The sequence below is a fragment of the Xenia sp. Carnegie-2017 genome, unplaced genomic scaffold (genome assembly GCF_021976095.1).
Source record: "Xenia sp. Carnegie-2017 unplaced genomic scaffold, XeniaSp_v1 HiC_scaffold_2, whole genome shotgun sequence".
Taxonomy (NCBI): Eukaryota; Metazoa; Cnidaria; class Anthozoa; order Malacalcyonacea; family Xeniidae; genus Xenia; species Xenia sp. Carnegie-2017.
In genome coordinates this window covers 8209323-8223172 of record NW_025813482.1, presented here as the reverse complement: position 1 = coordinate 8223172, position 13850 = coordinate 8209323, and the positions used below count along the sequence as shown (strand labels likewise).

The window sequence follows — 13850 nt, the reverse complement described above, 5'->3', positions numbered from 1 at the left end:
ACTAAAATGTTTAAAATGTAAAGAGAAACATCTGCCAACACTTCAATACTATGTTAAGATGATCTGATGAGAGAAAAAGTGAGACACTGTTCGCTGAAAACTAATTAAAAAATTCTTTTGCTCTTTGGTCCTTTTCTTTACTTTTCTAGACAATTAAAGTAATTGTTGAGAAATTGCTGTTTGTGAATTTCTCTTTAGCTGTTTAAGCCACTGCAAAGGCTATGACATACGCATGACGAGACAGATGGAACACTTGAGTAGACATCTGTTTAAGTTAGCTGTTTTGAAAACGCAACGTATAAAGACCTATACGCACTGTAATAAAACAAGCAAAGCGAAGATATAAATTGGTATGAAATACTTAAAGATATTTTTATTTGCAATGATTAATCGTAATGATAAGAATTATGATATATTTATGTGTAAATTCTAGGATAAATAGATGAGCCAAAGTTGTCAATTCATTCCTTTCTTTGTAGAGTACAAAGTGACTCTAAACACAGATAGACTGAATATCGCCTTTGATGTTTAGAGCAGTACCAGTTTTTGGCTAAAGCAGGAATAGTTTTGCTCTGATAAATCCCCATTATAATAATTTTTGTTTGAGAACGAAACAAAACAAAACACATAAAATAGAAACAAAAAATAAAAGCGATGCTTTTATGTATACACTGAAACTAGCTATCGTTTATGCAAAGTAATTTTCTTTTGCTTGAATTTTTCTGTGTTAAACATTAAATAAACTTCAATCGCTTTGCGTCTTCAAGATGAAAGTGTCTCACAAACAAAGTGTTCTTTCATTCACTCCCCCTCCCCTTCCACCTCTCCATTTATAACTTAAAGATTGCAACTTGTTAGTGCCTTTCAGTTTATTAGCTATATCGCATTTAAATAATTTGGTGTATTATGAAAGTTTTGAAATGGATAACTTCGTAATCTATATCATTATAAATTATTAGTTGATTATAAAAACATACATAATTTATGGCTGTTGCAATATGTACATTTTCTCCATTTGAAGAAATGAACGTGTAGTTTTTACAACTTGTGGATGGAAGTTGGACAAAATACTATTGAAAAAATGATCATGGATGTATCTTCATTTTTCATACTCACTTTTTCTTTGCTATTTTAAAGAAATATTTGTCTTGCACAACACAATATCGCCCATATTTCAACTTGCATACTAGCTTATTTAATTCAATTTCTTGTGAATACAACTCATTCATTTTACAAAATCTGTCATTAGAGATATTTGTGCTGTGTTTTGCTCAAGATTTGGATTGAAAAAAATTTTGTCGACTTATAAATGACATCTTGTTTTTACCAAAGCGTTAGTTTTCCAATTATACTTGTTTCTTTCTATGTCATGCATTCAGACCAGTAAACCACTTAAATATTTATGTTACTATGAATATTTCCATTTATAAAATTCCTGTTTTTATTTAGAAATCTCAATTAGAAATAGTTTCTAATATTTAGTGAAAGCTTTGCTAATTTTTCGTGCATTTTATTGATATCATCTCATTTACAAAAAAATTGCTATTCCATTGTAGGTACGATGATATCTTACGTAAGAGATTTTTTCATTTTCCTTCTCCTTTCTGCCAGCTCTAAGCAAAAATGCCAGAATAATAATACAGGTTAGTATAACTTTTTTTTAAAGCCTTTTAAGGCATTTATGTTTTATTCATAAGCAGTTCGCTGTTCATAAGTGATTATTTATAATTTTGATTATTGCCTACTTTACATACAGCAAAATGACAATGTAACATATTGATATAGTAAAAAAAATTAGTTTCAGTAACACGATGTGCCCTTTAAGACGAGGTCAAGAAAATGAAAAATAGTGTAAACCCCATTCATACATGATGGATGATTGACACAGTGGAGAAGTCAGTCTACAGGTTTTGGTCCTGCTATGTAAATTTCAGATGAATATTATTGTTAAATTTCTTAATGGGCCGATTATATGGTCAATTTCAACCCGGGCTGAGTTTCAGCCTTGGCTGAAGTTGCTCCATGTACTCGGCCCCTTAGAAACGCTTTGTTTTGGTGACTGAAGAAACACAGAAATTTGCACTATTGAATTTTATTAATGGAACTTTTTCACTTTAATCAAAAATGATTTCTTAATATGTTGTTTACGTGTAATCATAACATGCGCGTGCCTGTGGCTGGTTTTTTAAAAACATAGATAGCTTTAGCAACTATGTTAAAATACATCCTAGTATTTTTTTCTTTTTGAAGTTCTCATGTCTATTGTTTTTATTTTAGATGAAAACTGTACATTGGATATTCTACGTTGCACAGAAAATATTACAATACCACAAACAAATTATTCCTGTGTTCTGTCTAATAAAGGTTATTTTTTAAATCAATGGAAAAAAATGAATAACGCTGCACCTCAAGTGAATGTTTACAACCTTCATTTGTTTCATTGTATCATCAGAAAAACTATTGAATAGGATTGAGTAAAATATGAATTATTTTGCCACCAGGTCAGTGTTTTCACCTTAGTTAAAGGTTGAGGTGATCAACACGGACGATATGCTACGAAGGAAAATTATACATGATTGCTTAATTTATTGTATACGTTCGACATGTTCAAAAGATAAATGTATGAACAAGCAAATCTGAATCATTTTACCTGATTGAATTAACTCAAATTAGGCATACCAGTGACAACAACAGCATGATTTCATTGATTTGCACAATCTTATTTGTCTTTATCCTTATTATTGTCAAACTCCTCGTTGAATTCAATTTTTTGAATTCCTAGATTTTACTGGATGCAAAGACTTGAAAATGAAACACACATATACATCTCAAGTACAAATATGTGATAATGGCGAAATGTAAATAACTTTAAAATAATCGATTAAATAGAAGTTTGCTTCAGAATAAAGAAAAGACACTTTTATTAAGAAAAGACAAATTAATTAAGGAAAAGATTTTTATATTATAATAACAACTTCTAATAAACCAAGACAAAAAATGTGCCGGAAAAGTCGTTTTGAAAAAGACTACATGAGACTTTATAGGAACGTTAATAAGGAAAGAGTGTCAATGAAGGTTATCTTTCATGTGTCTTGACAAAAAACAAATAATTCACTCATGCATGGAACATATAAAAAAATCATTTTTAAAGCTTTGTATAAGTGTACAAACTAACAATGCTGCTTACTGTAAGTAAAAAACGTAAATTTTGCTCTCTTTTCAGTGATGAAGAGAAAGTCCAACGTATCTGTGGAGATGTATTTCGACAAAAAGAAAAATGTCTTGTTACTGTGAAGACTTTGTAAGTATTTCTAAGGCTATGTTTGAATATAACAGTTTTATATTCTCTTTTAATGTTTAATACCATTCTAAAAGACAAATACTACATTCTTAAATGCCAGCGATGCACAATATTACCATTACATTTAGTGTGACTTATTTACTATTGCAAACTATGATCAAATATTTCCTGAGATATTCGAAGATAACGGGAAAAAATTGGAACAAGAAATGCATTCTTTGATTACATAAAAACTTATCATATAATTAATCATAAAATTCAAAGGAAAAAAACAATGTTGTTAAATGTTGGCAAATTTGTGTTGAATAAAGCTTGTATTGTTCATATTTAAACTAGAAGGCTATATTTTTTATTCATTATTTTAGAGATTTGTCAAACAATAAACTTTCATTACAAAACTGTGAGATGTTTAATGGACTAACCGAACTGGAAAATCTGTAAGTGCATTTGAAGTACATAATCCGATAGTGCACTTATCCATGGTAATGTAATTTCTTTTTTCACATTGAAATTTATTCTTTGCTTTCCATATAATTTTTTAGCAACTTAGCTGGAAACGATTTAAAAGAAATTCCAACAGACTGTTTTAAAAGTTTGACCAATTTGAAACACCTGTAAGCATTTACTATTTTGTATTCTTATAGCTTTGTTTTTCTATCTTAATTGTTCAATTTTGGCAATCTATTGTTAAACTTGTCGATCCCATTGTGGTATTGGTCCAGTGGCGCACCTAGGGACGTCGACTTGAAATATAGATTGTTTTCATAGGAATCTGCTTCTTTTTATCAGCTGTTAAATGTTGGCAAATTTGTGTTGAATAAAGCTTGTATTGCTCATATTTAAACTAGAAGGCTATATTTTTTATTCATTATTTTAGAGATTTGTCAAACAATAAACTTTCATTACAAAACTGTGAGATGTTTAATGGGCTAATCGAACTGGAAAATCTGTAAGTGCATTTGAAGTACATAATCCGATAGTGCACTTATCATGGTAATGTAATTTCTTTTTTCACATTGAAATTTATTCTTTGCTTTCCATATAATTTTTCTAGCAACTTAGCTGGAAACAGTTTAAATAAAATTCCAACAGACTGTTTTAAAAGTTTGACCAATTTGAAACACCTGTAAGCATTTACTATTTTGTATTCTTATAGCTTTGTTTTTGTATCTTAATTGTTCAATTTTGGCAATCTATTGTTAAACTTGTCGATCCCATTGTGGTATTGGTCCAGTGGCGCACCTAGGGACGTGGGGTTGTAATTTAGATTGTTTTCATAGGAATCTGCTTCTTTTTATCAGCTGTTAAATATTGGAAAATTTATGTTGAATAAAGCTTGTATTGTTCATATTTAAACTAGAAGGCTATATTTTTTATTCATTATTTTAGAGATTTGTCAAACAATAACCTTTCATTACAAAACTGTGAGATGTTTAATGGGCTAATCGAACTGGAAAATCTGTGGATGTTTTAGAAGTACATTACATAAAGCCCCTTATAGTTATGGACTTATTTTGATTTTCGTTCAAGGAAAACTATATTTTGTTATTTTTCTTGACATGTAGTTCCTATTTCATTTTCTAGTGACTTGTCACACAACAACATTGCGGAAATTCCCAAGGGATGTTTTAAAACTCTTAACAAATTAAGAAATCTGTAAGCATTTTTTTATTTATTGTTTGTTGATTATGTTTTCTGTTTTTATGTTCTGTCAAATTTTTTCATCCCAATTCTTTTTCTTGGTTTACATTTTTTAATGAAATTTCAAACACACATGCAGGCTGGTCAATAGTTTTTTGAATTAAATTTTTTTCTTCGAATATGAATTTACTTTTTTCACCCAGCATCTTCTATTTCTTCCTTTTTTTGTTATTTGATATTGTCCTGCGTAAAAATTTCTTTTATGCATGATCAAAAACAAAATTCAGACAAAAAATGGATCTGTAATCATTTAAAACAATCTCCTAAGCATTTTGTAATTTCACTTTCAAATATTTTATAGCAATATTTCTCACAATAAAATAAAGAAAATTGATCGTCACACATTTGATGGACTATGTAGTTTAGAAATGTTGTAAGTGCACCATTTTTGTATATTTTATAACTCCAAATTTGAATCAGTAACTCGTATTGCAAATGATGAATGTATATATCGTCATCATGTGCAGATATTACTGCCATGTTTTGTGATTCATGAACAAGCTGAGATTGCTAACCTGGGGTGAAGATCAAGTCTATACCCACTACTAATTAAAGAGAATTTCATCATGATGACGTTTGCATTAGCCATGGTTTTTTATTTTACTATGTAATATGGTCATAACTGAATATTTTTTTTTATCAATATTGAGAGTAATAATTAAGATCGTATTTTAATATTTAGATCATTCAATAGCAATAAAGCAAAAGTCCGACCTCGTGATATTTTTACTTTAAGAAATTTAAAGTTTGTGTAAGTATACATTGATCAATGATTCATTTATCCAATTTTTGTTAGATTTTCAGATATGTAAAATATAGTTTCGCGTTTATTGCGAGATATAAGTATCCAATAGTGAGCAAACGTTTTCTTTTGTAGTGAAATATCTTGTGAAAATTGCTGCCCCTTTCTTTGTTTGAATAATAGTATAACATGTAACTGCAATGGAGACCCGAGAAAGAAATGCCCACGGAGGCTGTTGCATAAAGAAGGTTATCGTGTGTTTGTGTGGATTGCCGTTGTTCTCATTTTTGTTGGCAATATTTTTGCTCTGATAATGAGGCTTCTTTTTGCCGAGTTACATACAGTACAAAATCTTTTTATTTGCAATTTATGCTTGAGTCATATGTTGATGGGAGTGTATTTGGTTGGAATAATGTACAAAGATCTGGCAACATACGGTGAATACCTTCCTCATAAATGTCTATGGCCAAAGGAAACGACATGTAAAGTTCTTGGAGCTATCTCGATTATTTCAAGCGAGGTTTCGGTGTTTACACTAATCTTTATTGCATACGACAGATTTTTGTATGTTGTTCATGGTTTACATCATAAAAAGATCCGATACCGTACAGCATTGGTACTTTTATTGTTTACATGGCTAATATCTGCTGCTGTTGGTGTTTTGTCTATTTGTCTTCCTAATTACATACCCCAGTGTCAAGGAAGGAAACTTGATTACCAGTATTTCCGGAAGACATGTATACCAGTGGAGTTCAAAGAGAAAAACACTGTTTTTTGGTATTACAGTATTGCAATATTTGGCGTTATCAACCCTGCAGCAGCTGTGTGTCTGATCATCCTCTACATGAGAATATTCTTTTCGTTTTACATGACATCAAGAGATGCAGAAAATCGAACGTATGACCATCGCGTTATGGCAAAAAGATTTGCTGCAGTTGTTTTCACAGGTAAATGAAAAAATATAAAATTCAATTTGATAAACTCAATTTTATCTATGGAAACAAAATTGACCGAAACACCGAAAAACATATTTGGAAATGGGAACTCAAGCTCACGATAGATTTATTTTGATTGAGCCAAATTGCAAATTTTTGTGTGAACATACCACATGCAAGTCACGATACTGATCATATTTGTTGAATGAGAGTCTTCTGTAAACAATCAGCTACATTACATCTCATGTCATGTATGTTACTGTAGAAAGCACATAAACATAAAAATATAATAAAAATGGAATTTGAGATCTTCCCTCAAATCGGAGCTACCGTGTTGATTGGGTTGACGGGCAAGATCAAATCACCTCTCCTCTTAGGCAGTCCAGCATGCAACGTTCTACTTTATATGTGGGGTGTGTGATATTTTGATTTAAAACAAAAACTATTTGGCAACAGCCAGCTATTCTATCTATTTTGACTTTTTTGAAGAAATAATGCATATTAATAAATGACCGATTCAACCTTGGTTTGGATACAATCAAAAAATATTTCATGATAATTGAATCTTGTGAGCGTAAGGGATATAATTTAATGTTGTTTTCATGGTAACTTTTGATTGCGTCGGCAATTGTGTTTTTATATTAACATATAGCTTTATTGTTATAGATGTCTGCTGCTGGATTCCCGTCTCAACACTTTTTTTTATAGATCACGATGAAAATCATCTTGTTTACAAATTATTTATTTTTGTTGTGACCATTAACTCGGCCATCAATCCGTTCCTCTATACATTAAGTGCTCCCACGTTTTGGAATGTAGTGAAGAAATTCTTTCTCAGAATTTTCAATAAATGGAAGTAATAATGGTTGTGACAAAATGCTATGGATTTATGAATATACTTAATTATTAAGTTGTTTTCGTCAATGGAAATTCTTATCATAAATTAAGCACATTTCACTCCTCTATTTTCAAGTAGATCAGCTCGATTTGACTGATCTAGCACTACATAATAATCACAGTTAGTAAACTGCTAAATGTAAAGTCGCACTTGTAGCTAAATTAACAATTGAAATTGGAGGTGGAATTTTGAACAACTGTGTAACTGTATTGATATTCCTATAGCCATGGATAAATAAACTCATGTGTGTATTTCACAATATGATCACAAGAGACCATGCACTTGTTTACTAAAACTTTAAGTAGTTCCAAAAAATAGCTTTTACAGCCCTGTATATAATTTTGATATGAGAGAAGACAACGGCAAAAGATATTCAGTCAGTCTAAAAGCTCCATTTATGAAATCTAATAAACTGCTATGCGTTTTATACGAACGAACGAGCATCACCATTAGCTATAGGGCTGCCTCAGGTCAGCCTTGATATGGATTGGAACACAGTAAAATGAAAAACAGTATTGCCTTTTTACAGAAATTTTTCATCTCATATCTTCTTCACACGGTATTGCCACAATGAAGCCAGTAAATTGCTTCTTCCGATCAAGGAAACACTAACAGCAAAGTGGTCCTACAGTTTCCAATTTTTCAATACTGTGTGTTGTTCCATGAGAAATACCAATAAACCTATCATTAGCCGCTCCAATATCAATTGCTCGATCTTTGTGTCTAGTCTGTTCTACCATTCTTCACCGCGATGGTTGTTGAAACAACGCACGCCGCAAATGTAGAGCAAGTGGCAATCTTGTTCAAACGTGTTAGGGAAAGCTTTGAAGTTGCTAAAGAGCTGGTTGGCTTGGACCAAGTCGCATCAAGTGATGCTGAAACTATTTGCGGTGTTAACACAGATGTTTTTAAGCGATTGAATCTTGCTATATCAAAAATACGCGGACAGAATTCCGGTGTGGCAACAAGATTGCAAAGAAAATAGCAAAAAACCGTTTTCACTCTTTGTTACGTCATTCGCTTAACTTGGCCTGTGGTGTTACCATAAAACGAAGCAAACTTATGCGAGACGCTCTGGACAGAACACACGAGTTAACAAAATTGATTAAGAAAATTTTTCTTACAAGATGGACTGTACGTGCTGAGGCTTTGAATAGCATCATTGACAACCACCAGTTGAAAGTACGGAACAATATAATATTTTGATATTATTGTCTTTTGTGTTATATCGTGCAGTACATCAGATTGTAGTTTTATCTCATCTTTAAAAATTCGTCGACTAATTTATGTAATTTGCCCTACGAGACCAAAGATTGAGGAAAGGGGTGTATCATGTATCACGACAATGCTGTCTAGTTATTCGTGAGAACAGTAAAATTTTACTTTCTAAAACTTTTTTTTACGGTGCGTTACAATGATGCGTTATAGCCATATGGTTATAAATTATTCGGGATCTATAATATTATAATCCGGGATTCTAATATTATATATTATATTATATTATATTATTATTATCCGGGATCTAGAATATTATAATTTTATGGCAGATGTAAACACAAGTGTAAGTAAGCTGTAAAATGTGTGTGATCAGAATTGATAACTTCTTTCTTGTATGGTTTCCTTTTATAGAGAACAGATTAAACTTAAGTATAAATTTGCTTGGTAAATTACCGATAGAATATCATAGCATTGATTGTCATTTAACTGCGAGTCTATTCTATGTAAATGACGCAATCAAAAAATGGATCGATTTCATGGAAAGACAATGTAAAGGTGTATTTAGATGATTATAACAGTGACCTAAATTTTGTCATAGAAGAAGATGGATTAACTGGTTCCTGTTTGCATAAAGATGGCTTTGAGTTCATTTGGGCCGGAGCTAGAGCTACACATGGCGTATCAAGGGGAAAGGTAAAATTTTCAACTTTTATCTTTTTTTTTACTGACAATGTACGATTTCAAATACCATACTATAACATAATGTTGTCTTTGTAAGAAATTTGATTAAATATCTCGAACATAAAGTGTCTTATACAAGATATTGGCAAGATGGTCTTCTATATCCAAAATATGAAAATAATTATTCAGCTGTCATGTTAAATTAATTGTAATGCATTTGTCATTGGAGGGGGGAGGGATTGTGGTTAGGGTTACCTTGATAAGTTTGGTATCAGCTCTCTGGTAGATAATGAATATATTCTAAGTTAGACCCTGTTTACACTAGCCCAGGCTGATATTCAATGTGGTTCAATTTAACAATGTAGTAATCTTTGTCAAATGACTTTAGTTTCGACTTATTTTGAACTCACAAAATTTTGCATGAAATAATTTGGTATCTTACTTTTTTATTTCACTTACAGACCTAGACATGCCCAAATACAATCTCTGATGATTAATAAATGTATGCACTATACTAGCTAAAATAATTACAATCAAACCTGTATTAAGGGGCCCTTCATCAAGCAGACACCCTGTATTAAATAGGACACTTAGTAAAGTCCCGAATTAAATCTCATATAATTTGTAGTAATGAAACCCCTATCAAGTGGACACTGACACAAAACTTGTCCAATAATAACACAAAAATCTGTGTTTAACAGACTATTCTTCAAAATATTTCATGTTATCTACTGACTTAATGTTGTTCACACAGCTATGCAATTTTTCTTTCTCTCTATGCTGTAAAATATATATATATGAACTTAATTATTATGGCCGAACTACAGTACATGCGTTGTATATGCAGTTAGGTCACACTCACCTTGTTCATTTCTATTTTAGAACAAGTCCATTTCTTGATGACCTCCTTCCACCAGAACCACCTGCACTTCTTCAAGAACTGCCAGCTGATGACGTCATGAGGGATTTGTATGTACAATATTTGACAATATTGTAGTTTTTTATCTTTTACCTAGTTTTCACCCATCATTTTATCTTTTTACCAATTAATGGATATTATCCTTTTGTTTTACGAAGCGTCTTTACTTAAAATGGCTCCCAAAAATTTAAAAAAATCACTTTGTCGTCGGTTTCATAATCGATACACGTAACTTGAATATTTTGTAAACACATATATTTTACCTCGACTTTAAATTATATTTATAGATGCTGTCTAAAATTTAAACATTTAATTTATTTCCTGAGTTTTAATAGATATTTATTGCATTTGCACTTGTTTACAATAAAATGTCCTTATAAATAGCTTCTATTGGATAAATGGCCGTGACATAGCCAGCTCAATAAATGGGGGTAGTGGTCTGTATTCTGTGATTACAGAATTTTGATGGAGTGATCTTATTTAAGGACGAAGATGATATAAATCTTTTTGTCACATGACTTTCTTCCATGAGAATATTGTATTCCTACAATGATGATGTAAAATGTTTTTCTTTAGCCATGATGACGTAAAATGTTTTCTTTAGCCATGATGACGTAAAATGTTTTTCTTTAGCCATGATGACGTAAAATGTTTTTCTTTAGCCATGATGACGTAAAATGTTTTCTTTAGCCATGATGACGTAAAATGTTTTTCTTTAGCCATGATGACGTAAAATGTTTTCTTTAGCCATGATGACGTAAAATGTTTTTCTTTAGCCATGATGACGTAAAATGTTTTTCTTTAGCCATGATGACGTAAAATGTTTTCTTTAGCCATGATGACGTAAAATGTTTTTCTTTAGCCATGATGACGTAAAATGTTTTTCTTTAGCCATGATGACGTAAAATGTTTTCTTTAGCCATGATGACGTAAAATGTTTTTCTTTAGCCATGATGACGTAAAATGTTTTTCTTTAGCCATGATGACGTAAAATGTTTTTCTTTAGCCATGATGACGTACAATGTTTTTCTTTAGCCATGATGACGTAAAATGTTTTTCTTTAGCCATGATGATGACACTGCAGAGACCTCAACCAATCCCACTATGCTTGTGCCTGCTATGGTTAATGCAATGTTTCCACTTGTAAGCAACACTCTTTCACAGGAGAATGAAGATACTAGGTTAGTTAGACCCACAACGTATATACTGTAAGGCTTTCAGGTTGAAAAATAATTTTGTAATTTTCTATGGTTAATGCAACTGTGTTTATTTCATATTATTATATGGCAAGCGTCACTTCCGGCTAAATGGTGCGCTTTGATTGGCTCAGAAATATTTTTGCCGGTCCATTATTTTCCCGTAATCGACCACGATCCAAAACGCGTAATTTTGCAGTCAAATGTAAACAAACTTCGTAAAGCAAACAACAAAACGCAAAAAAAAGAAACAAAAATAATTTACAAATGTGAGTCGAAGGAAAAACACTCGTAAAACAATTTAACTATCCAGACGATACAATTTGAAACGAGTTCTTTTTTACTGACAAAAACTAGAAAAGCGAAAATCGACCGTTACAAAACAGCAAAGACGAGAAAGAAAGCAAGCTTCGTTTCAGTTCAAATAATGCCTTATAATAATCCTTTTAGTAACCTCGCTTTCTCGGTCTTTACTGAGAAATATTGGACCTCTGTCTTTTTGTACAAACCTCGCCCTACGAGCTCGGTCTGTACAAAAACATCTCCGTCCGTTATTTCTCCGTAAAGACCTCATGCTCGGTTATTATGGGCTTAATATTGATTTACCTGTTTTCCTCAACTGTGCATGAAACCATTTTTTATTTTCGTCTTTAAAGCTGTCAATTCACTAACGACAATGTTGACTTTAATTGTTTGTTACGATATCAATATTTTTTTTGATTGTTAATGAAAAATTTATTTATTGTATTTAAGTAATGAAATATTTCCACAAAGTGGACGACTACCTCCAAATAACAACCCAGTGTCTTCACAAGGATTATTATCCAGGTATGAAGAAATTTTTTATTTCTTTAATATCTCAATGACACCAAACCACGATTTTGCTGTTTAAATAGAAAATTCGTTGTTAAGGGATTTTAAAATCTTTTTTTTACATTTGCCACAAATTTTGAACCATACATTATTTGTTTTGTCTAAACTAAAGTTTTCCACTCCTATTATAATGATAAGTTTCTTATTCATGCATGCAATCTTCATTTCGATTAGCTAAAAGTCCCCATCTAACCACACGTCTTGCTAACAACAATTATTTTCAGCTTTCGAGTTTAGTTTAATTTTTAATTTCTGTTTGATTTTTGCATAATATAAAAATTTTCAACTTTCAAACATAAAATGTGGTAGAAACATTCTCTGCATTGTTGACGATCTGTATTTTTTAGAGATGAACGAGCTGCTTCCCTAAATACTCATATTAATGTTTGCTGTGATCGCTTGGGTAAAGCTGTACGTCTGAGATTACAGGAAATAAATGGCATTTTGAAAGATGATAAATTAAAAACAACTTTATAAACAAATTTACGATGATATTGTTTTATCGTGTTTTTTTTTTAAATATTTTGCCTAGTTTTTTACTTTGACCAGTTTGTATCATAAAATATCTCACAATAATGCTAAATATTATCATGGCATTGTAATATTTAGTATTATTAAAAAACTTTGTGTGTTGTTTTAATATCTAAGCGTTTTAGGCATTAATGAAAGTTCTATGAAATTCTTCAATTTTAATTCAGAGACCTACTACCGTATTCTAACAAATAAAATTGTTCAACGCATGTCTATAACTGCTTTTTTGAATTACCTGCAATTGTATGCAGAAAATTTTGACTAAAATGTTTAAAATGTAAAGAGAAACATCTGCCAACACTTCAATACTATGTTAAGATGATCTGATGAGAGAAAAAGTGAGACACTGTTCGCTGAAAACTAATTAAAAAATTCTTTTGCTCTTTGGTCCTTTTCTTTACTTTTCTAGAAGTCTTTTTGACAATTAAAGTAATTGTTGAGAAATTGCTATTTGTGAATTTCTCTTGACATACGCATGACGAGACAGATGGAACACTTGAATAGACATCTGTTTAAGTTAGCTGTTTTGAAAACGCAACGCATAAAGACCTATACGCACTGTGATAAAACAAGCAAAACGAAGATATAAAATGGTATGAAATACTTAAAGATATTTTTATTTGCAATGATTAATCGTAATGATAAGAATTATGATATATTTATGTGTAAATTCTAGGATAAATAGATGAGCCAAAGTTGTCAATTCATTCCTTTCTTTGTAGAGTACAAACTGACTCTAAACACAGATAGACTGAATATCGCCTTGGATGTTTGGAGCAGTACTAGTTTTTGGCTAAAGCATGAATAGTTTTGATCTGATAAATCCCCATTATAATAATTTTTGTTTGAGAACGA

General features: G+C 31.3%; 2 protein-coding genes across 4 annotated transcripts; both read left to right on the top strand.

The window, feature by feature from the left end:
• Positions 1-52: 52 nt before the first annotated feature.
• LOC124440788 (relaxin receptor 1-like) lies at positions 53-7847 on the top strand. 2 transcript variants are annotated; one of them, XM_046991224.1, is made up of 14 exons: positions 53-350; positions 1557-1643; positions 2278-2364; positions 2783-2858; positions 3224-3301; positions 3667-3738; positions 3844-3915; positions 4179-4250; positions 4356-4427; positions 4886-4957; positions 5304-5375; positions 5685-5753; positions 5880-6691; positions 7346-7847. In XM_046991224.1, the coding sequence occupies exons 2-14, from the start codon at positions 1562-1564 to the stop codon at positions 7537-7539; spliced, it is 1830 nt and encodes a 609-aa protein (XP_046847180.1). In that variant the 5' UTR covers positions 53-350; positions 1557-1561; the 3' UTR covers positions 7540-7847. The 2 variants fall into 2 exon arrangements, with proteins under 2 accessions (XP_046847180.1, XP_046847181.1); XM_046991225.1 differs by lacking the exons at positions 4179-4250; positions 4356-4427.
• A 1221-nt stretch (positions 7848-9068) lies between these two features.
• LOC124440794 lies at positions 9069-12946 on the top strand. Of its 2 annotated transcripts, XM_046991232.1 has the most exons (6): positions 9069-9138; positions 9394-9488; positions 10359-10445; positions 11460-11576; positions 12345-12419; positions 12812-12946. In XM_046991232.1, exons 2-6 carry the CDS (start codon positions 9430-9432, stop codon positions 12939-12941), a joined length of 468 nt encoding a protein of 155 aa, XP_046847188.1. In that variant the 5' UTR covers positions 9069-9138; positions 9394-9429; the 3' UTR covers positions 12942-12946. The 2 variants fall into 2 exon arrangements, with proteins under 2 accessions (XP_046847188.1, XP_046847187.1); XM_046991231.1 differs by lacking the exon at positions 9069-9138 and having other exon boundaries at positions 9208-9488.
• Positions 12947-13850: the final 904 nt, after the last annotated feature.